We start from the raw sequence: 24,275 nt of genomic DNA, 5'->3' as shown, positions 1-24,275 counted from the left end.
TGTGCTATCACACCATCTTTAAAGCATCTTATCTGTTTAGCATGAAGCCAAGATCCAGTCGCTGGGAGGGAGTATGAAAGAGAATGAAAACAAGAGAAGACAACTTGAGGATCAAATAGATGCTCTTAATGAGGAGGTAGCAAAGCTACGAGCTCAAGGTAGGCTATGAGATTACAGATATTTTTGTCCAATATTAAGCAACTACATTTTGCTACGCTTGTCAGTAGTTTTTGTAGTTTTTAGATAGAAGCATACTTGTGCTAGTAGGAAGCTGCTATAGTGTAATATGAGTTGAATTGAGTTGGATTGAGTTGAATTGAAAAGAGGACTCATTGCTTTATTATAGCACATCTACACATTTCAGTTGTGGTATATTTTTCTTAACAGAATGTGATTATGGTAATTTGGATTACGGTAATTGACATTTTGGACTTTGCAAATTAACTCGTAGGACAACTTGTTGAAGGTCTTCGCCAGGTATCATAAACAACATGATGATAGTGCATTTTCTGTTTCATACATACATTTGTATTCATTTTATCAATATTCGTTACTAATGCTTGTATGTGTCTTGTACAGAGCACGTGTTCACGAGTAAGGAGGCGGAGGCCAGCTCAACAGGTGCTCTCTCTGAGGCCCTCACTCAGCAGATGGAGGAGCACAGAAAGGAACACCAAAAGCATCTGAACTCATTACGAGATGAACTTTCTGCCAAGCAGGAAGTCATTAATAGTCTCAAGGAGTACGTATTGTCTAATGGCCTAGGGAGTAGGTTACAAATTTGGCGCCGAAGATAAGCTTACAATTTGTAGCAAGTTTATGCTCGTAAAGGATTGATTTGTGGTGTACATTGAATTTGAGGCATCCACATGTGCAAGTTTTAATAGAGAACATGTTTACGCATGTTCTCATGTTTACGCATGTTTAATCTAAAATCAATTGATAACTAGAGTCTGTTTTTTTGCTTAATCCCCAAAATTAAGTTTTCACCGCCGATTTTTGCTCGATTGTAGTGCCAAAGTAATACATTGTAATAACCATTTTGGTGGTTAGGAAATAAGAAATGTATTGATTTGGTGTTATTACAATCCTCCATTTAACTAGCGGGTCATGATGAATGGCCTTGACATTATTTTAAGTAGAGTAGCCTTCTCAGCCATTGTAAAACTCAAATCTTGTCATTTCAGTTTGGATTCTTCTGTTTCAGTGCGAATCAAAAAGTGTCTCTGTCGAATGAAAAGCTGCAGGCAGACTTTGAGAAGCTCAAAGGGGAGGAAGCTGAGAAGTCTGCAATGTTAGCAGAACTCTCTCTCCAGATCGATCGCCGCGAACAAGCTAAACAGGTACTCTGTCACTCTGTTCACAAGTTCCATATTTGGAATGTTGATTGTAGATTGATGTATGAACAACCGTTAAATAAACATGGTTTTATTGAATGCATGAAGTATATTTTTGAAAATATTTTGACGAATGAGGTTGCATGAAAGTGTAAACAGAAGCACATTGTGTTCAACTACGTTAAATTTAGGCAGTTTGAGAGGGATTCCAATCTATGGCGTTTTCGTGATGGCTGTGATTAACTGTTTGTTTTTGAGCTTTTAAGAGCGTGTAATCACATTTCCACATATTTTGTACCTACAACACAACAGAGTAAAATTGTGCATATTCCTTGTACTATAACTTGGTGTCATAATTTGACAATAGCCTACTAATAGTTGAGCCTTTTATTGGCCTTTCAATTCACGTGAGAACATCACGTAACAAGACAATAACCAAATGTAATGACTTCGTCAGAAAATTAAACTGATTCCAATCTACTCGGCTTTTAGTTTTTGAGCTTTCAAGAGCTTGTAATCAGATTTCCACTTATTTTAAACCTACAGCACAGCGGAGTAAGACATGGTGAATCTTTTGATACCAAATAACTTTAATGTGAATTTTGTTGCAAGTCAACCTTTAACATTGTAGTTTTGATTTTACCAGTTTTACATGTTCTCATAACTAGGTTTCTACTAGGGAATCTTGCTGCCTGTTCCACCGGCGCTTTTACTTGTCACTACGGTAAGAAAATTTCCGGTTAGTTTCAAAGCATCTCATGATTGCGCTGACATCATAGAGACTCAAATAAATTTCTTCACGAAATAAGCTTGCCATTTATAGATGAGGTTAAACCAGGTTGTTTATGAACTATAGTTAAGAATGAACTTTGAAAATTTTAATATATTTTATCAGAAAATATCAGTATTTTTAAATCATTTGCAATTGTTTTTGATGTTTGAGGTGATCTAATTGCCAAGATGTTTTAAGATTAAAATTGACCAAACTTGATCACAGTTGCACTGCTCAGAAGAAAAATATGTGCCGAAATGATGTCACTAGTTTCACAGCCATCTGTCTCTCTCATTATTGATATCGGCTATTGCGCTCAAGTTGCAGTGTTACACATCTTTATTTTGCGGGTCCCTTTCCTGAAGTACAACTATAGACATCATAATCGCACTTTTGCTTAATCTGAACATTTTTAACGTTTTAACCGCGATCGAGTTTTGGCGATTTAATCTTGAAGCATCCTGGCCGTCAGATCATCTCCAGCATCAATAACAATTTTAAACGATAGGAAAATAGTGATGTAAATAAACATTTAAACTGCCTACTCTGTATTAGTATCTCTTAACATCCTCCGAGGTGTGCTCATATCTTTTTGTTTCTTCAGGACTTGAAAGGACTGGAAGAGACTGTGGCAAAGGAGCTTCAAACCCTTAACAATCTCCGCAAGCTGTTCGTACAAGACCTGCAGAGTCGTGTTAAGAAGGTGAGGATATTCGCTGCCGATGTCACGTTATGATAGTTACTTATGGTTGTAGTGCAGTTTTTGCAGATGAGTTTGACTTTGACCAACAAATGTTGGCCGAGGTTTGCTAGTTGCCTGAATTAGTGTTGGGTGTACAAATTGACCTGAGGATGCCTCAACCATCCACTACTCTTTCATAGATAGTTAGCGTTGGGTGTACAGATTTACCTGAGATAGCCTCAGCTCTCCACTACTCCTCTATTGATGGTTAGCGTTGAATGTACAATTTACCATAAATAGCCTCAGCTCCCCACTACTCCTTCGTAGATGATTAGCGTTGAATGTACAAATTTACCTGAGATAGCCTCAGCCCCAGTAGTCTTTCATAGATGGTATCATTGGGTGTACAAATTTACCTGAGATAGCCTCAGCCCCCGCTATTCTTTCATAGATGGTTCGTTTTGAGGAGGTAATATTGATGCTGTAGCTTTTGGCTTATTCAATGCTGCCTCAGCTGTCCAGCTCATTTCCTGTTCCCATGTTTTGTAGCCATTTCTTCCAGTCCATTTGACTCCAGTTAGACTTTCATCTATGGCTCCGCAAGTCATTAGTCCATTTGACTCTACGTAGCTAGACTTTCAATTATGGCTTCTGAAGTCATTAGTCCATTTGGCTTCAGTTAGACTCTCAACGATTGCTCCTCAAGTCATTAGTCCATTTGACTCCAGTTAGACTTTCAACTATGGCTTTTGAAATCATTAGTACATTTGACTCCAGTTAGACTCTCAACTATGGATCCTCAAATCATTAGTCCATTTGACTCCAGTTAGACTTTCAACTATGGCTCCTGAAGTCATTAGTCTATTTGACTCCAGTTAGACTTTCAACTATGGATCCTCACGTCACTAGTCTATTTGACTCTAGTTAGACCTTCAACTATGGCTCCTGAAGCCATGCCTCACAAACAAAAACAAATACAAGTATGATGTACTGGTATTTTCTATGCAGAAAGATACATCTTGAATCAAAATAGTATTAGTCACGCACGTCAGGAGTAAACATGAAATATACACACATGATAAATTTCACAAAGTTGTTAATTTGTGTTACGGAGCCATATTCAGATGAAATAGATTGCGATGGAATGGTTGGGTATTAGAATAAATGGTCACATTTCTTCAGTTTGAGGCTGTTGTGTAACAGCTATAGTAAAGTATAACAGGATTTACTGCAATATTTTATAAACTAAACAATGGCAATAATACTATATAAGTTATAATTGGTGCTTGTTGGTCGTCCTGTCATTTTACCAGCGGGCAGCGAGTTAGGAAGGGCAATTATTCATCAATCTGCATTTGCTCTTCCTGATCATGCAGGCGATACGCATGAAAATGCCATCTACTGCTTCAAGCTATTTGCGTTCCTCCGCTTGTCTCTTCTACCACCACCTTCCTTTATAGAGAACTAGATTGAATGCTGTCTGCATCTGCAATATTGATATCGCAATATGTATTCCATCCCTTTATTCCATCCCTTTATTTGCAAAATTTTTTAATGCTTCATTTTATTCGTTGTAGTCATCTCAGAAAATAGAAGACGATGAAGATCTCGGTGGTACCACGGCACAGAAGCAGAAAATCTCATTTTTAGAGAGCAATCTGGACCAATTAACGAAGGTTCATAAGCAGGTGAGTGTGTTAGTGATATAGGTCAATAAGGAGTTGTGTGATATAGACATCGGTTTATAGGAAGGTAAGTGTGTTAGAGATATAGGTCAATAAGTAGTTGTGTATGATATAGGCATTGGTTTATTGGAAGGTAAGTGTGTTAGAGATATAGGTCAATAAGGAGTTGTGTATGATATAGACATTAGGTTATAGGAAGGTAAGTGTATTAGAGATATAGGTCAATAAGTAGTTGTGTATGATATAGACATTGGTTTATTGGAAGGTGTGTTAGAGATATAGGTCAATAAGGAGTTGTGTATGATATAGACATTGGTTTATTGGAAGGTGAGTCTGTTAGTGGTATAGGTCAATAAGTAGTAGTGTGTGATATAGACATTGGTTTATTGGAAGGTTAGTGTGTTAGAGATATAGGTCAATAAGTAGTCGTGTATGATATAGACATTGGGTTATAGGAAGGTAAGTGTGTTAGAGATATAGGTCAATATGTAGTTGTGTGTGATAAAGACATGGGTTATAGGAAGGTAAGTCTGTTAGATATATAGGTCAATAAGTAGTTGTGTATGATATAGACATTGGGTTATAGGAAGGTGTGTTAGAGATATAGGTCAATAAGTAGTCGTGTATGATATAGGCATTGGTTTATAGGAAGGTGAGTGTGTTAGTGATATAGGTCAATATGTAGTAGTGTGTGATATAGGCATTGGTTTATAGGAAGGTGAGTGTGTTAGTGATATAGGTCAATAAGTAGTAGTGTGTGATATAGACATTTGTTTATAGGAAGGTGAGTGTGTTAGTGATATAGGTCAATAAGTAGTAGCGTGTGATATAGGCATTGGTTTATGGAAGATGAGTGTGTTAGTGATATAGGTCAATAAGTAGTAGTGTGTGATATAGGCATTGGTTTATAGGAAGGTGAGTGTGTTAGTGATATAGGTCAATAAGTAGTAGTGTGTGATATAGACATGGGTTTATAGGAAGGTGAGTGTGTTAGTGATATAGGTCAGTAAGTAGTAGTGGGTGATATAGGCATTGGTTTATGGAAGATGAGTGTGTTAGCGATATAGGTCAATAAGTAGTAGTGGGTGATATAGACATGGGTTTATAGGAAGGTGAGTGTGTTAGTGATATAGGTCAATAAGTAGTAATGTGTGATATAGACATGGGTTTATAGGAAGGTGAGTGTGTTAGTGATATAGGTCAATAAGTAGTAGTGTGTGATATAGGCATTGGTTTATAGGAAGGTGAGTGTGTTAGTGATATAGGTCAATAAGTAGTAGTGTGTGATATAGGCATTGGTTTATAGGAAGGTGAGTGTGTTAGTGATATAGGTCAATAAGTAGTAGTGTGTGATATAGGCATTGGTTTATAGGAAGGTGAGTGTGTTAGTGATATAGGTCAATAAGTAGTAGTGTGTGATATAGACATTTGTTTATAGGAAGGTGAGTGTGTTAGTGATATAGGTCAATAAGTAGTAGTGTGTGATATAGGCATTGGTTTATGGAAGATGAGTGTGTTAGTGATATAGGTCAATAAGTAGTAGTGTGTGATATAGGCATTGGTTTATGGAAGATGAGTGTGTTAGTGATATAGGTCAATAAGTAGTAGTGTGTGATATAGGCATTGGTTTATAGGAAGGTCAGTGTGTTAGTGATATAGGTCAATAAGTAGTAGTGTGTGATATAGACATTGTTCCAAGGAAAGGCCAGTATTTTAGGGAAAATTTTAAAGACTGCTGAGAACCTAATCGTGCATTGCTTTTGCTAAGTAACATCTGAAGTCGATGTTCACATTAAGTCTTGCTAACATAGCTTTTCTTTTAACCCGTTCCTCGCTGAAATCATTAATGCATTATTTGTATTTAGTTATAAAATGTTCCTTTAGAAATATTCATTTGTAAACCCAATTTGCCTGTCTACACCTATAGATCACATGAGTATATAGGATAGTACCTTAGCTTTTGCTTGTTTATGTCTCTGGTCAGCATTTAGCATTAGATTGCTTTAAACACGGACCCCCTTAATATTGCTGTGCCGTCTCTAGAAATAATAGATATCCCATAGTTTCTCATGCCAACCCTCTGTTCTCTTTCTGCCAGTATTCACAAGCCGATGCTCAATTTGCCCAGCTCAATGCCACTCAGCAACAGGTTTTGTAGCCGATTGCCCCTGCTAACATCCGGCCTTGACCTGTAATACTTAACTGTTGAACTGTTTAAGCGTTTACCTGTCTCCTCTCTCTCTCTTTCTCTCCATATTGCATCAGTTTGCAGTTGGCTAGCTGACATGTTGGTTTTTCCTAGGTTTGATGTGTGTAGTATCTAGCTTTTTTTTCTTTCTGTTAGGTATTGGATGTTTAGTGTTATTTCTGCTGATGAAGCTGTTGTTTGAGCACCGATAGTAACCGTTATCGCATGAGATAATCGTAGGTCCCCGGGCCTCTCCGCTACATACACACATGTATATGTGTCATGGTGAACTATTCCTGAAATTTACAGTTAACTATCGAAGTATTAGGAAATTACTAGAATGGAAATGTTTTTTTTCTTTCCATGATATATATTATTTTACATCATCTTTATTTTTAACGCTGTTCACAGAATGGCTGCGGTCATTCTTAGGATTGTAAGATTAGCTATATAGCACAATTAGCTATATAGCACAATTAGCTATATAGCACATTTAATCAGCTAGCTTGAATAATGCTGGTGATACAACAGTTTCTTCTTAAATTATAGTTGGTGAGAGACAATGCTGACTTGAGGTGTGAGCTACCGAAATTAGAGAAGAGACTGAGAGCCACCGTGGAAAGAGTTAAGCAGTTAGAGACGGCTCTAAAAGAAGCCAAGGAAGGAGCTATGAAAGACAGGAAGAGGTGTGTTAACTCTACGGCTATAACTTATTTCAATTGAAGTAAATTTTTTAAATACGATGATAAATTTCATTATGAGCCGTGTCTATATTTGTTTTTACTGATACATCTGATTCACCACTAAATTGGGCTCTACAAAGGCTGTGCACGCTCTACATATTTATAGCAGTGTACTTGATTACATATGATCTGAGTAAACCTTTCATATTACTCTGCGGTCCGCTGCGGTTTGTGTACCCTAAAATAGTGTCTTTGCCACATTTTCCATGTGTTGGAGACTAGACATTGCATAGGTTGCTCATTTCATGCTCCTGATTGACTCTTTTGCTACGAGAAGCTTTTATTACGGCTCATCTTAGTACCGATATAAAAACATTCATCACGGATTAACACGAATCACAGAGTTAACAGATCTACCCAAAGTTTGCCACAGTAAATTCAGGACATCGGGTTATCATTTTGGCGAAAAGATGAGTTAGCTAAGTTTCTTTTCCCTGGAGATTCACAGCATAATATCAATTTCCAATTTTTTTAAATTTTTTGTTTAGGATGGATTAAAAGAACTATGGTAAACAGCACCTTAAACGTAATTCTGATTGTAAAATTATTTAACAGGAGGGCTCTTCAGTAGGGATGTTTCTGACAACCACATTTTTATATTAGAGAATGGTGCTCTGCAATTTGGTCAAACTTTGAAAAGGATAGTGTTTTCCTTTTGCTTCCGGTTTCACTAAATTAAAAAAGTATTAAACATTGTTCTTGTTTTTCAAATGCATTAATTCTTATGTAGGATTTTCTGTTGATTCCAAAAAACTTTAGATTAAATCTCTATGACAGAAACTCTAACATTTACAGCAAAAGTACCGAGGGTATGTTAGCAAAATTTTTTGGCATGAATTAATTCCATCAAAATAAGCAACAAATTCTGTGAAAAGAGTTAATATAGCTTAAGTATGTAATGAATTCGTATATCACCCTTTGGTGTGATGTACGTATGTGGCTTGTTCTTTTTGTACACAGTTTCTATATTACCCATCAATTGCCACCTGTATCATTTTAGGTATCAACACGAAGTAGACAGAATCAAAGATGCTGTTAGGCAGCGTAATGCTGCGAGAAGAGGCCATGCTCCCAACATCGGTGAGTTTGTGTATTGTATTGCATATCTTTTAGACATCTTTTTGTGGTCAATATATCCGATACATCGTTCAGAAGGCTGCCATAGTAGTGAAGTTTGATTGTATGTTTTCTGTGTTGTAGCTAAACCTATTCGTGCTGGACATGGTCCAGTTCAACAACAGAGCACCTCTACAGGCATTAGAGGGGGCGGAGCTAATGTGCGCCCACCTGGTGTCGATGCGTAAGTTTCCTTAAGGCTATTCTAATTCTCTAGGAAACAATGAATGCAACTTTTATGGCCAAATGACAATGAGCTGCTGTAATTAACGTTTGAAGAGATGCTGTGAATGTAGTCATGAGCAAAAGTATGGCCCTACAATAGTCTGGTATTTCTGAATTACATGTGTACATAACCAGTTGTAATTTGTCTTAACTCTTTAAAGTCAGAAAGCTGCTTCTCTGACATCACACAGTTCATTCGCTTGTTGCATGGCAACCACTAACAGTAGTTAAATAATATCTTTTACCTGTGTTCTCAACAAAATTCTCTACAAGATACAACCTACTTGAAATCCTATATCACTAAATTGAGAGTTTCTATATTTTTCCAAAATTGTTAATAAAAAATGAAGTCTAAATTGCCAAAGCCAAGTATCCGGTTTAATACTTCATTGCTATGAAACAGGTAACACAATCAGCCCCAATTTAGTTATGTGAAATCTCCAAGAGTTTTAGATTCTGCTTCCAATCAAAAGCATTTTAACAAAGTTTTTGATCAACCGATCTGACTGGCTAATTACCCTTACCCAACTACCGGTTTTTACAGGCGCTTTTGGTTTCTTAAGTTTCTCGTTAAGTATTTAGTCTAGAAACAAATTGTTTTTGGTCATAAATGGAAAAGATTGTTCTAGAACATACACTTGGTTCCAACTGCAAAAACAAGTTTTGCGTCTCAGTTTACATTTTTTTGTTCCTGCTTCCCACTCAGGTAAGATCACCCTTCTTTTTGGCAAAGCGCCTACTCGGAGGCTCGCAAATGTTCAAAGTGTTGAAGAAGCTTAAAATAATCTTTCTCTTTGGGAGTCAGAGACTGAAATTAGCGGTAAATCAAATGATGATAATGACTGAGCTCGATGATCCTAATTTTTTTAGCAGGTCTAGATGATTTGCGTGGCAATAAAAGTGATTCTTCGTATAATTTCGATACACCTTATTAGCATTACTCCTACTATTAGTTAGTACTACTAGCAGTTACTATTACTAGCAGTTACTACTACTAGCAGTTACTAATACTAGTAGTTACTACTACTAGTAGTTACTACTACTAGCAGTTACTCCTACTGGCAGTTACTCCTACTGGCAGTTACTACTACTAGCAGTTACTACTACTAGCAGTTACTACTACTAGCAGTTATTCCTACTAGCAGTTACTACTACTAGCAGTTACTACTACTAGTAGTTGCAGCTGCTTGTAGTACCAACGCTCATAACAACAACGCTGCTAGTACTAGTGTTGCTTTTGATAATAACATGCCTTCTACAAGTACTTTTGATTCTAATGGGCCTTCGACGCGCTCTGTGAATATTTCTCATCTACCTTCTTTTACCTCTTCTGCTGCAACTAGCAGTACTGAAGCAGTAGTGAAGATGGAGGTAAATGCAAAATACCTGCTGCTGCTGCTACTGTGTAAACAAGGGCCAAACAATACTACCTAAAACAGGTTTACACAACCTCAAAAAACTAAATCACCATTTAAAAAACTAATTCACCTAAAAAAACTACAGAAAAGTAAGAAAGAACACACCACCTGTAGACAAGTGGTTTGAGGTCAATGATTCCACCACTGATTCCAAGTAAAAAGAAAAATCACATGAAAACAAAAAAAAACACATTAAAAATAAAATAAAACAGTCAGGCGAAATCCAGGACTCATAAGTCATATGATGAGTTATGAGTCCTGGATAACTCCGTGGATCATAATTCACCATGACTCATGCTGTGCTAGATGGAAACATGTCCTCTGTAGTGCGAAGTAATCAAGCTACTATGATGACAAGGTTTCAGTACTCATTATGATGGACATGGCTAACATGACAGGACACAAAATGTATTAACATTCTTTGTTTGTTCTTATAGCCAACAATCTCCTGCATTTTAGGAGCATTTTAGAAATTATTTCTTCAAACCATTTTTTCTAATTTTTATGGAATGGAAGAATTTAGTGAAGCTAGCTACTTTTATATCATTAGAAAGGAAATTTGAAGAAATACCAGTTACCTCCCAAGTATAAAAGATTATATATGGCCATGTCGACTTTTGAAGTTTTTTCAAAAATGAATTCCTACTTTAAGGAGTTGAAAATGACCAAGAATACAGGAACTTGGTATCATTTTAATGCTCAGAATCCCTTCCATCTGTTTTCCTTATCTACTGTTCTCTATAAACAGTACATTGGATGTTATGTCGTTAAGAAGTATTAAATATGAATTTCTGTTTTACTAAATGTTGTTTTGATAAATGAGAAAGCTGTCAAAACTGATATAATTTATACTGTTAGGGAAGTAGAAATGTCAAACATCTGAAGAAACTTTAGAGTTTAAGACAATGAAAGGCAAAAAATAACCACCTATTAATTTTTGCTAATGTTTGTTTAATACAGAGAAGATTTCATAGAGTATTACGTAATTAGGAGAAATAAATTTTAATTTCAAACTATACAACATTACAAAAAAATGTAAATTTTAAAGATTAAAATGATTAAAAACTTTTTTTAAGTTGCCTATATTGAGTCCCATAGCTCAAGTGTTTAAAATTACGAAAATTATTGGGTGGTGCCATACTTTTTTACATGACTTGATTAGCTGGCAGATGAGCCATTTAGAAAGTTTGTTAAGGAGCTGTGATGCCTCTAGCTACTGCAGCTGTTGGGACCCACCAATTTATCTCTAGAGACGATAAGGGGAAACAACTCTCAAATCTGATTAAATGGCTGTGTCATCAATTTTTTATTAATAACTTATTTATGCAGCAATTCATCGGGCATTGCCCGTTATCTATAGTCAAATCGCAGGTAACTAAATAAACTGTCTGCCACTGCAGTAGTCTGTTGTAGGGCTTGACCGCTACTTCTCACCATATCTTTTGATTAACTCATTTGTAATGATATCATTAGTTTATTTTTGTCAAAGTGCAACGAAAGACTATGCAACAGTTTGTCATGGATAGGTAGCTGGCACGCCACAGGCTTAGACACTGCGTTGTGCTGTTGCACGCACTCAACTTTGCACTTCTGTTCATGCCAAGCTCAGAGATGTAAAATGTTGTTAAAATTGAGCTGAACCTAAATCTAGTCAAACCTCTATGTATGACCACATCGGAATACAAATTTTTCATTTTAGTGTCAAATCGTGATAGTCTCCACCCCAGAGTAATTTCAAATGCATGACATTAAGGGTTTAGGATTAATTGTTAAGAGGCTTATAAAAATTAATAATACAATTTGAAAAAATATAAATACGGAAAAAAATATATAATTTACCTTCCGACTTGGATTTCATCGAGCATACACTTACCTTCACATGCTTCTAAAGTGAAGTGGTAAAGACGCCACTTTTTATTGATTATTACTGTATTGGATCAGTTTTTTACTGGTAACATTATTTTGTATATTCAGTTATTTTTTACATAGTTCTAGGCAATACATTTGCGTTAATTCTATGCATAATTACCTGAAGTATTTATTAAAGAGTCATAATACGTATTTAGAATGTGGAACAAATTAAATGAATTAAATATATTGCATTCTTATGGGATTATTTGCTGCGACATCCAACAGTTGAGTGGAGTAAAAATTGTATACAATATCGCTTGGTTATGGTAAAATTTTGCGTCACTTAGCTTGATATCAGCTTTATAAAGGTCTTTACTATACATGTTGATAAGAATGTTTGTGTCGGGCTTAAACATAAAAAATAATTATAAATAATATTATAATAATATAATAAATTGTTCATGTTTATTTTATGATTAAATTATCCGTGATCATATTTTTAATAACTATTAAGATAGGACCTTTATCTGGTATTGACAAGGGATTGAGCCATTATAAGTTATTTTATTATTTGCTATGTTAATGCTCAGTTTAGAAATGAATCATCACATTAGAACTTTGAGATACTGCTATATGTTTAGGTGTAACTGTGATAAGAGCTTATTTAGTACTCATCAGCTTCGATCACTGGCAGTCCACTGCTTGTCTGCGTATAACAGCTGACAATGACTGATAAGTCTAGCTAATACTGGGGCCATAGGCTAGAGACTCTGCTGCTGATGCTGCTATCGTATTATCTTAATGTACAATTATGTTGAGGTGATGATTTATATGTTGCATGCTGGTCGCTAGAATTGTTTGGTGGTTATAATCAATGATTAAACTTGCAGATGAGCCAACTTGAGCTGGAGACATCAATGGCTGTAAGCCGCTCTCTGCAAACACTCCTACTGTCGTCTATCAAACACTTTCGTCCAGTCACAAGCGTCACTGCTACTTTTGCTGTCGTGTAGGAGGGTCACAGACAGGGAGAGAAGACAATTCTCAGCTCAGCAACATATTTATAGAGTTACCTGCTCGTGCAATAGACACTTTGGTTCTACAAATCTATACAATGACTTCTAGCTTCACCCATATATTTAGCTACTTGTCTGTTTGTAGGCTAGATTAGCAGTTGTCAGCTCCTGCCAGTTATTGCAGATAGTTTGGTGAATCGTTTGTGCGGGTTACGCGCGCAAGCCAGGTGTTGTTTCTTTGTCTCCCATTCTAAATTCACATGTTGCCGCCTATGACATAATATATAATTGCTTTTCAATAGGATACATGTGTGTCAGTAACCCTGTGCTTATAATAAATAATATAGGAAATTTTTCAAGTGGCTTGTTTTTGGTTTTGCTTTTTGTTTCAAGCGTTGTTATGCTTAAATCAATGTATTTTCAATTCATATATTTTTATTGGTTTTTGTTTGCTAATATTATTGCAGTATAATGGGTTCAAATATAATGCCACTCACCTGGATTTTTATTACCATGTAGCAGCTTTACTGTTGTGATGGTTAATAAAGTTCTCTCATATACCTCAAATACTAGATACCTTGCCCATTCATCAATTGACATCTGACACTTTGACTTTATATTTGTTGTTCAAATACATATCTTATAAAGAATACTTGTGATGAAAGCGTTCTATTCGAATAACGTTCGTTTTGTTTATGAGCTTTTGACATAGAGGAAAGTTTTTCTTCTTTTGTGTATTACGATGTTCAGCATTCGCTGACATTTGGTTATTTGAATAGGCTCTCTAGCGACATAGATTTTCCAAAAGTTTTTTAAAAGTCACTAGTTATTATTTTCTTCAAAGAGTTTGTTCCATTAAAAGTTAATCAGATCTTGTAGCTGTGCCGTTGAACAAGAACATTTCTCTTCGTGCTTCTGTGCTGGATTTGCGACAAAAAAGTGTTGACAGATTTTGACCAGCAGTGCTTCAGATAAATAAAAAAACAGCCTTACACATCACTGATTTGCTTCAATGTTATGAATTTTTATATGACAGGCAAGGCTTTGAAGCAATGCCAAATCATATTAATGTGGGTTGTATTACCAAAGCATACTGAACACGCTCTAGCTCGTGGCAATATTGGATAGAACAAACATTCCTGCCTTTCCTTATTTATTTCCTTGAGACTTTTCATGTCAATGCTGATGAGGATCAGAAGTCTACATTGGTTACGATTTACGTAAACTTCTTTTGGTTGCCAAGGAATGCAATATTTTTGCGCTAGTTCACATGGCAAATTAATGTTAGAAGCATCCACTAGAGCTTAATGTTACTGGGTTTTCAATTTGTTTAAATATCGAAGGCGTTGGGTGATAAATATTGACTTTGAAAAGCCTGCATAAATGTACATATATTGAGCAATTTATACTGGTGACTCGCCTCAAATTAATGCATAGAAGCCTAATCTTGTCTATCCAAGCAGGTCTCTGATCCTAGACAGTATTAAAAACTTTCCATCGCCTATGTAAGCACATAGAATAGGCAAATTCCTTTTGAACAGAATAGCATTTTGGAGCTCCAAGCTTTTAGAACTCAACAATGAAAAAAAAACAGAAATCGAAATAGGAAATTGTTTTTTTCACACTTATTTAAAAGCATGATATTATAAAGGTAACTTAAGAAACAATGGTTGATGTATTTTAAGCCTGATAGAGTATATTTTTATTGAGTAGAAAAACAAACAGTTTTAGTGTAGAGCTCTTGTTGCTGAGGAGGAGCTTTTTAGTTTTGTCTATTTTTCACCCTTATTGCTAAGATTTTCAGTCAGTATGACATTAAAAACGAATGATCTGTCGGCAACCAATTTCTCAGTCGGTTAGAAGTGCTTTCAAGTCATTTTTCAAAAACTGATAGTCCAATCAACTTGACACTTCAGAACTATACTAAAACCTATATCATACTAAAACCTATATCACACTAAAACCTATGGCACACTAAAACCTATATCACACTAAAACTTATATCACACTAAAACCTATATTACACTAAAGCCTATATCACACTAAAACCTATATCACACTATAACCTATATCACACTAAAACCTATATCACACTAAAATCGCACAAAGAGACCAAAGTTTCATAATCCCACGTAAACTGGAAGTACAGAAAAACAAAGTGAAACTACGAAGTTTAGCCTACTTGGTTGTAGGATCAGATGGGAAGACAACTCCCTGAATTATCTTGAGCTCAGGCTATAAAGTGTTAACAAATGTGCAATTCTTAAACAGTCCCATCAGATCATATGATGAGAGGTACATGTAATTGTTACCTAGCGGTTCAGTCTTGTGCGCAATGGATCATGGATAAACTGCTGAAGTTTGGTTGCTTTTGGATTTGTTACACCGCTTCATGGCTGAATGAAGGACATGGAATGAGTATTCATTGAGGTCTATGCGTATTCTAACATAAGGAGTTATGCTCTTTATGCTGATTTCAGCATTATGCTATTGACACAATAAGTACTCTACCAATTGGGGATGACTCACCAACATATCTGAACAGACACTTTTGTGTCTTTGTCACATGACAAGTAATTGATTATGGGTGTCTACATATATTTGCTCCAAGTACCATGTCCTGTGAGAACGTTGGCAATCATGGTTCTCTTCCACTTCTTATAACCATGAATATTTATGGAAGGTTTCAACAATGGTTTGCCATAGCCTTCTGCTGATGTGTTTATCAAAACATCTCTAGCTGGCTAGCCATTGATTCACAGAAGAGCTCCGCCTTTTTCAGGTTTTATTTTAAGTCTGTCATGCAAGTGCCAAGTATTATTGGTACTTTGCCAACAAACATTATGCTTTTTAGCTAAAGCTTTATACAAGCTAATATTATATAGTACTGTCTCATTATAGCTATTAATAATGCTTGTAGCTTTTTACAAAGCTTTTCTATGACCAAACATATAAATACTTGGGTTTTCTGTTATCAAATCAGTTGTCTCTGGAGTGTGCAATAAACCATTCCTCTAATTTAATACTCCATTTAATTGATTCTGTGCAGAAACATAACAGAAGCTAATTGGCGACAAGGATTTCTCTTTTGAACAGTTACAAAGAGTGTTGTTCAGATTTTATCATTGATAAAATCGATACAAAGAGTTCTAGTTTATTACAAGAGTAACTGTTCAAAATTGCACCACTACAATGGCAGAAGTAGCAGACCTGATCAAGCTAATGCAGAAGCAGCAGGAGGACCAGAGACAGCAGCAAGAGGAGCAGAGAAAGCAGCAAGAAGAGCATAGACAACAGCAGCATGAGGAGTTCAAGCAGCAACAAGAGGAATACAGACGTCAGCAAGATGAAAGAATGGAGGAGAATAAGAAACTGATGGAGCTACTACTACAAAACCTACAACGGAAACAAGAAACAGCTGCAACCGCTGTTCCAGCCTTCCCAGGTTTTGACCCAACAGCAGAGCTACTAACAGATTACATAGACAGATTCAACACATTCATTGCAGCAAATTCTATTCATCAAGACAAGATTGCTGGCACTTTTCTCACCAACCAACAACCTACACTCTACAAGCAGCTTAGTAATATGGCAGCTCAGCTTTCAACACCCAAGCAGATCAACGACCTCAACATGGATGAAATACTGGAATTTCTCAAAGACCAGTATGACCCTAAGCGCTTCATTGTTAGAGAGCGTTACAAGTATTGGAGTGACATGCAGAGGAAACCTGGAGAAACTATTCAAGAGTTAGCTGCCAGAATTCGTCAAGATGCAACTACATGTGCCTTCATAGACATTACAGATCCATTAGATGAGGCTCTCAGAACAAGATTTATCTGCTCTGTAAACAATGAAGCAGTTCTCAAATCTCTCTTCAAGGTCAAGGACAATGAACTCAACTTCAACAAAGCTATACAGGTAGCACAGGAAACAGAAGAAGCAGCTAAAGTTGCCAAAGAGACAGTTTATGGAAACTCGTCTAAAGTCAACAAGGTTGCTCAACAGAAATCAAGATACAAGCCAATCCAGAAAAACAACTCTACACCTGACAAGCAGAAGGAAGGAAAGCTATGCTACAGATGTGACCGAACTAACCATACAGCGGATGACTGCAGATTCAAAGCAGCCACCTGCAACTTTTGTTCTAAACAAGGTCACATAGAAAGAGCATGCAAGAAAAAGAAATCATCTGCAGCAGAAAAACCAGTAAAGATGATAGAATGCACATCAACCAAGATGGTGAAACTTGCTGAAAACATCAAACTGGAGGGAGACAACTTCACACTTGAACTGGACACTGGAGCATGTGACAACTTCATCTGTAAATCAATATGGGAGAAGCTAGGAAAGCCAAACCTAAAACCTACTACAGTTAACTACAAATCAGCCTCAGGACATCTCATAGAGACGCTTGGCAGATGTGAGCTAACTGCCCAATTGGATGCACAGAAAGAAGTCAAGACTACCATTTGTGATTAGTGCTGTACAAGATCTCAACCTACTAGGAAGAACTGCTATACAGCAACTAGGCATCTCTATTGATGACAAGCTACAACAGAACCTTGTATCAACAATCACAGAGAACCAGCCAGATGGGAGGTTACAAATCAAGTGTAAGGAGATGTGCAAAGAATTTCCAGAAATATTCAAAGACGAGCTAGGATGTCTCAAGAACTTTGAACTAGAGATAAACTTCAAACCTTCAACAAAGCCAGTTTTCTGCCGACCCAGACCAGTTCCTATTGCCTTGACAGAAGAGCTCAACCAAGCATACGAAGCAGGTGTAGCTAAAGGCATATGGGAACCAACTCAATTCAACCAGTATGGAACACCAGTTGTACCTGTACGCAAATCTACAACAGGTCAAGCTGCAGGGAAGATCAGAGTATGTGGAGACTACTCCAAGACTATCAATAATCAGCTAGAAACACATAGGAAACCTATCCCACTACCAGAAGATCTAATCAGAAAACTAGGTGGAGGCTATTGCTACACAAAGATTGATTTAGCAGATGCCTACAATCAAATATTGTTGGCACCAGAAAGTCAACGACGACTAGCACTATCAACACACCGAGGAGTACTACTACAGAAGAGGTTGCCCTTTGGCATAAGCTCAGCACCAGGGTATTTTCAAGAAATCATGGAGCAACTGACACAAGACCTCCCAGGAGTAGCAGTATACCTAGATGATATACTAGTGAGTGGAGCCAATGCAGAGAGCCATCTACAAAACTTACGTCGACCTCTTCAAAGATTAGAAGAAAAAGGGCTCAGATGTAGAAAAGACAAGTGCTGTTTTGCTCAACCTACAGTAGAGTATCTGGGACACAAACTCACTTCAAAGGGAATCACTAAAGGAAAGAAGGCAGATGCAGTACAACAGATGCCAGTCCCAACAGACTTAACTCAGCTAAGATCTTTCTTAGGAGCTACACAATTCTACAGCAAGTTCATACCCAATCTGTCACAACTCACAGGACCATTGCACAAACTGACACGCAAAGGAGAGACCTGGAAGTGGGGCACTGAACAAGAAAAGAGCTTCAACAAACTGAAAGATATGCTATCAACTGATAGTGTCTTAGCACACTTCAACCCAGATCTTGACATTGGAATCTCATGTGATGCTTCAGAAACTGGACTGGGAGCTGTACTATTTCATCGTTATCCTGATGGAAGTGAGAGACCAATAGCCAATGTTTCAAAAACACTGACCAGCACACAGAGGAAATATGGACAAATACAAAAAGAAGCTCTCTCAATCATATTTGCTCTAAAGAAGTATCACCAGTACTTGTATGGTCGACGGTTTATCTTGGTAACTGACCACAGACCTCTTCTCACACTTCTAGGACCTACCAAAGGAGTTCCAGCTCTAGCAGCCAACAGACTAGCAAGATGGGCACTGGTACTAAATCAGTATGACTACACCATAGAATACAGATCTACCCAGCATCATCAAAATGCAGATGTCCTCTCAAGACTGCCAGTTGGACCTGATAAAGAGTTTGATGCAAGAGAAGATGAGGATGATGTTGATACAGTATGCACTATTCACACTATTGGACAACAGCTCAACTCTACAGACTACAATGTTCTAGCAAAGGAGACAAAGAAAGACCCAACACTAGCCACAGTAATGCGCTACACAGCAGAAGGATGGCCTGGTAACAAAGAGATGAAGGAGACTCAGCTGTCACTCTTCCACAAGATCTCAGATTCACTTTCTATCACTGAAGGTTGTCTTCTATATGGCAACAGAAGAAGACCACGCAACCCTCGTCTACCTGATGGAGATGAGTATAGCAGAGACAAACCCCGAAGGTCTAAGAGAACCAGAAAGAACCTTTAGCTTAGTGAGGAGGTGTCATGCAAGTGCCAAGTATTATTGGTACTTTGCCAACAAACATTATGCTTTTTAGCTAAAGCTTTATACAAGCTAATATTATATAGTACTGTCTCATTATAGCTATTAATAATGCTTGTAGCTTTTTACAAAGCTTTTCTATGACCAAACATATAAATACTTGGGTTTTCTGTTATCAAATCAGTTGTCTCTGGAGTGTGCAATAAACCATTCCTCTAATTTAATACTCCATTTAATTGCTTCTGTGCAGAAACATAACAAAGTTCTACAGGGTTGCTAGCCACCCTCCTTACCCACGGAGTGCGGATGGAGAAGCTATTGTAGTCAACAACATTCCAACAAGATTTACCACAGGAGCAGTTCTGGTTGGATGCTTTTCCTATATAGGAAAAGCCAATATTCCTTATGTAACCCAAACCTCTGACCTATTGATCATAAGCTAGAGCCCTAACCTGTGAACCACAGCTACACCGTTCTACGGAGATTACCTGTTTATAAAGATTTTGGAGGCCAAGACTTTGAATAGTGCTTCAAAAGGCATACAGTTAGCCACTGTCTATGAGGCCTTTGTCGCCTTAGCTATTAAGTATCAATGTGTACCCTTATCATAGCAAACGTTGCTGGTATTCCTCCGCAATTGATATTTTGTGTATCCCACATGCATAACTTCTATGCATAGGGATTCTGAGAGCATCCTAAATCAGAAAGCTTCTCTTGCAAGCAATAAGCTGTATGCTCTCTGCTATGTTAAAGTAAGTTGTGTGAGCCTAATATGCATTTTTATTACCCATAGAACAATAACTCGCGGGTTATGGCTAGACATTGGAAAAAGGAGTAAGTTTTGCTCACGAACAAGCAATTCTTTCTTTAGTATGCATTCAATTCCTTGGGCATTTGGTCAGAGGTCTTTTATTTAAACAGTATGCATATTCGTCCTTGCCAGTGGTAGACAGTGAGAATCATGTCCGTTAACCGACATGATTCTCGAAAAGATTTGATTTCGGAGCCTCCCTTTCATCAGGCTATAAGCTAACCGATTGAGCTACACAAGATTCGTTGGATTCATTGGGCGATATGAGGGGTTATCTAGGTTTAAATAGCATAGCGACTCTGCATTATGTTACGGCGCAACATCACTAAAGCTTGCTCTCATGGCTGTCAGCAGTAAGTTTAGCAATACGGATACTAGCTTGCTCAAATTAGCCATTGGCAATGTGCTAGGCTAATGGCAAAATTTAATGGCAAGCAACTACATTACCTGCCACTGTTTATTAGCTGATTTTTAATACCCGTTCAACCCTGTCATTCCTCTAGTAGTTTAGTACCTGTATGCAACAATATACAGCCCCCAGGGGCTGTATATTATTGATGTATGTATATACATGTATCGGCTTGGTGGCCTCGTCTTTTCATCAGCCCTTTGTAAATGAATGCTCAAGGAGTTGCTCTCCCAAGGCCTCTTGCGGGACCATCACTCATTTTATAGTTTGCTCGCTAGAATAGCGTTTGCGAATTTTAGGTTTACTACGAGGATAGTCCTTTGAACTACGTGTACTGTAATACTGAGACGAAACGTTTATTTGAAAGACAGAAGTACTATAACTAGGCTCGTTGGATTAAAGCTAATAACTGCAAACGAATACGCGGCCCACAAAATGAGCTCTCAAAAGTTTAAAATATTTCAATCTAGAGTATTACTAACAGTAAGGTCACACAAAATCTGTATAGGATATATAACACTTACAGGATTTGTGTTACTAGAATACCTTGTTAATATAAATACTTTAACATTTTGGACTATGTCAAAGGATTGTTTACGTAAAATTTTTTAAATATAACAATGTCATTGTGCCGATTGATGCAAAGCTTTATGACTTCTGTCTACCGCCACTGCAGATGACTGCCCATTTGCTTATTAATTTATTTACATTTAATAAGCATACGTTTAGATATTGTTGTTTTCAAAGTAATGGCTCACCTTAATAGTTAGTCGTTGTTAAAATAGAATCTATCAATGATATTGTTGAGCTTTTCTCTATCAGTTTAGTAGTATGAGTAGCTTCATGAGTAATTATATCGTAATAACTTGTAAGCATATAGAATGTGATTACGAACACCAAAGGCGCCGTGTCACAACTGAAACAAAAAAATAGAACATCCAAACCCTTTTTTTCTCAAATACCCACTTACACAATGCACACTGCAAAAGCACTAAAGGTGCAATTAACACCAATGTTAAAAACACTCGTTTTTTTTGCGGACCCGTAACATTTTTTTTCCACGCACCCCCACCAAGAACTTTCAATATTTATTGAAAGTTCTTGCCCCACCTAATCCATACCCTCAAATTTAATAACAACATTGCACCGACAAAATTTAAAAATCACAAAAAAAGAAGGAAAAAACCCAAACTAAGAGTAATCTACTCATGTTACTTAATAACGATATCGCTCTAATGCCCCATTATGGAGCGAATGCGATTAATTGATTTGTCTTGATCTTTTCTTTTGGAATGAAGAGTTGCAGTCGAACGTATTTACAAGTTGGGAGTAATAAACAACATCTAGTTGATCACATAGCCACTGCGGTAACGCAATGGTAAAACATTCCTGTTAGACCGAGGTTCTCTTCGATCAAAGGCTGGTGGTGTTTGAGCTGGTACTTTGGTAAATCTTGTAAACTACTAGGCTTTCTTAGTATTTGGTCAGACAATGATGAAGGGATTCTGTTCATATGATCACTGGCTGCTTGAGTTGTGTTGGTTGGTCAATTACTCAAGAGACCATTCACTGTATTGGCATTCTCGTTTATGGTGCTGCTGGTCTTAATACGGTTGAGATGTACTCTGTTTCTCTTAACTACATCGGTACCGGTATTCACAAGATAAAAGTGTGGGATTCGGTGAGTTTTTCCACCGCTTTTCCTGGGACCCATTGTCCTTGCTGTCCAGCCCTCACGAAGATATCTGAGTTAATAGGAAGACTTGGTAGGTCTCAAACAGTTTTATCATACTGCTTTTTTCTGCAGTCGTTTATTCTGTTTTAGTTGATCTGGGGCATGCAAAAAGGTTGGTCTGAGGTTGTCTCCTGCGACTGACAGACCACCTCTGATAGATCTGTTGAATAGCATTTCAGCTGGTGAGTAAATGGTTCCAGTAATGGGAATTTCCCTCTATGCTAGTAAGGAATGATAGAACTCTTCACTGGAGTGTTTACGCTTCTTAAAAAACAACTTTATTGTCTGAATGCAACTCTCAGCCATACTATTTGACTGTGGATAATTTAGGTTTGAAGTATGAACATTAAATGACCATTATTTGGCGAACTGCTTCATCTGATAACCGTAAGAAAGCATGTTGTCAGCCATTATAGATATTGGCACTCCGTGAACAGCAAAGACTGATTTCAGTGCCATAATAACATCTGTGACTGACTTTCCTTTGAACATTCGAAGTTGTAAAGAGTGTGAGAGACAGTCGACAACAACAAGATGGTTGTTTCTCCTGAATTCCAGTATATCTATGGCTAAAATGTTCATGGTAGCTTAGGCACACGGTGAGTCCCTAGGGTCTCCTTTTGTTGTTGATTACTAAAGACAGCATATTCTGCACATAAACCCACTTTCAAAGATATATCATGATTTATTCCAGGCCAGAATACTGATCTGGCTGCACGATCTCGGCATTTCTGTATGCCTGGATGCCCAGCATGAATCATATAGAGAATCTTTTCTCTTGCCGCGAAAGGTATCACTAGCCTTTCACCCAGATACATAAAATTATTGTTTTCATGTAGCTCATCCTTTACAGACCAGTATGGTTGCAAGGTTTGTGGCACTTGAGCTTTACACATCCAGTTCCAGCCATGATAAATGACATCATGCAGCTGTTTTATTACTATGTCATCAAAGTAAGATCTCCTTAGCTCATCTGCTAGTTCATCAGCCATCTGTAGGCTACAGTATGTACCCTTACAATTTTACCATCCATATCTTTCTGTTCTGTGGACTCTTTGTCAGTGACACAGACAAACAGAGTATCAGCCAAGTATAGTAGTTTGCCAGGGATGTACTGAACCTGGGCTATATCTTATTTTTGCAGTCTTAGAATCAGAATCTATTAGAATCTTTTGAAGTCTGGGTGATGCTTTGCGTTAAGGCTTGCTTGTGATAGACACAAGTGGTTTGTGATCAGACATGAATGGAACGTCTATAGGTAAAGCTGAGAAATCTGTCGCATCCAAAGACAATGGCCAACGGGTCCTTGTCTATCTGAGAATAGTTAGTTGCAGTGGGAAAAAAGTTATCGAAGCATAAGCAATGGTATGTGCCTTCTAAAGCAACACAGCTTCCAAACCAGCTTGTGAAGCATCTACCTGTAAATGAGCATCTTTTGACACTGTATAAAGGATGCATTGAGTGGCAACATTAAAGAACCCTGTAACACTAAAGCCGTTTACATTTTGTATTTTTTCATTTTTGTTGATCAAAAACTGGTCTGCTATTCAGAATTTCTTATTATACTCAGACTGTAAATGTATGTCTGTGTGTAGAAGAACTATGCTAAGGTATGTAAGTAGTGGCATTCCATAATAAAAGTGAAATGCCGGCACTTTTTTATTCTCAATTACTGTCATCCCCTTCCATAGTCTAGGGTTTAGTCATCATTTTGTGGTTAAATCTTTCTTGTAGCAAGATAAAATAGCAACATTGTTGATAGCAAGGAGTGCCAAGACATCACCTATGGTTTTTTGTATCAAAATGCTTTCAAGTCTGGTAAACAATTTTGTAAACCTCAACAAAATTATTTGGAAATCTGTAATAATATTATTCATGCACATCTTGAGTATAATGTTTACTGTGTAATGATAG

The 24,275-nt window shown here is 37.2% G+C and overlaps 1 protein-coding gene across 1 annotated transcript in view; it reads left to right on the top strand.

Moving 5' to 3' along the window:
• Nucleotides 1-13,600, top strand: part of LOC137388766 (kinesin heavy chain-like) — a 31,838-nt gene extending 18,238 nt beyond the window's left edge. Inside the window, exons 15-23 of the mRNA XM_068075215.1 lie at nt 41-158; nt 580-742; nt 1,208-1,343; nt 2,714-2,812; nt 4,369-4,479; nt 7,214-7,350; nt 8,408-8,487; nt 8,608-8,707; nt 12,908-13,600. Of these exons, the coding sequence (XP_067931316.1) occupies nt 41-158; nt 580-742; nt 1,208-1,343; nt 2,714-2,812; nt 4,369-4,479; nt 7,214-7,350; nt 8,408-8,487; nt 8,608-8,707; nt 12,908-12,911 (948 nt within the window). The 3' untranslated portion in view covers nt 12,912-13,600. The remainder of the gene's footprint in view (nt 1-40; nt 159-579; nt 743-1,207; nt 1,344-2,713; nt 2,813-4,368; nt 4,480-7,213; nt 7,351-8,407; nt 8,488-8,607; nt 8,708-12,907) is intronic.
• Nucleotides 13,601-24,275: the final 10,675 nt, after the last annotated feature.

The sequence above is a fragment of the Watersipora subatra genome, chromosome 2 (genome assembly GCF_963576615.1).
Source record: "Watersipora subatra chromosome 2, tzWatSuba1.1, whole genome shotgun sequence".
NCBI classification, from domain to species: Eukaryota; Metazoa; Bryozoa; class Gymnolaemata; order Cheilostomatida; family Watersiporidae; genus Watersipora; species Watersipora subatra.
Note: the sequence above shows the minus strand (reverse complement) of the source record. Positions and strands in the feature narration are given on the sequence as shown.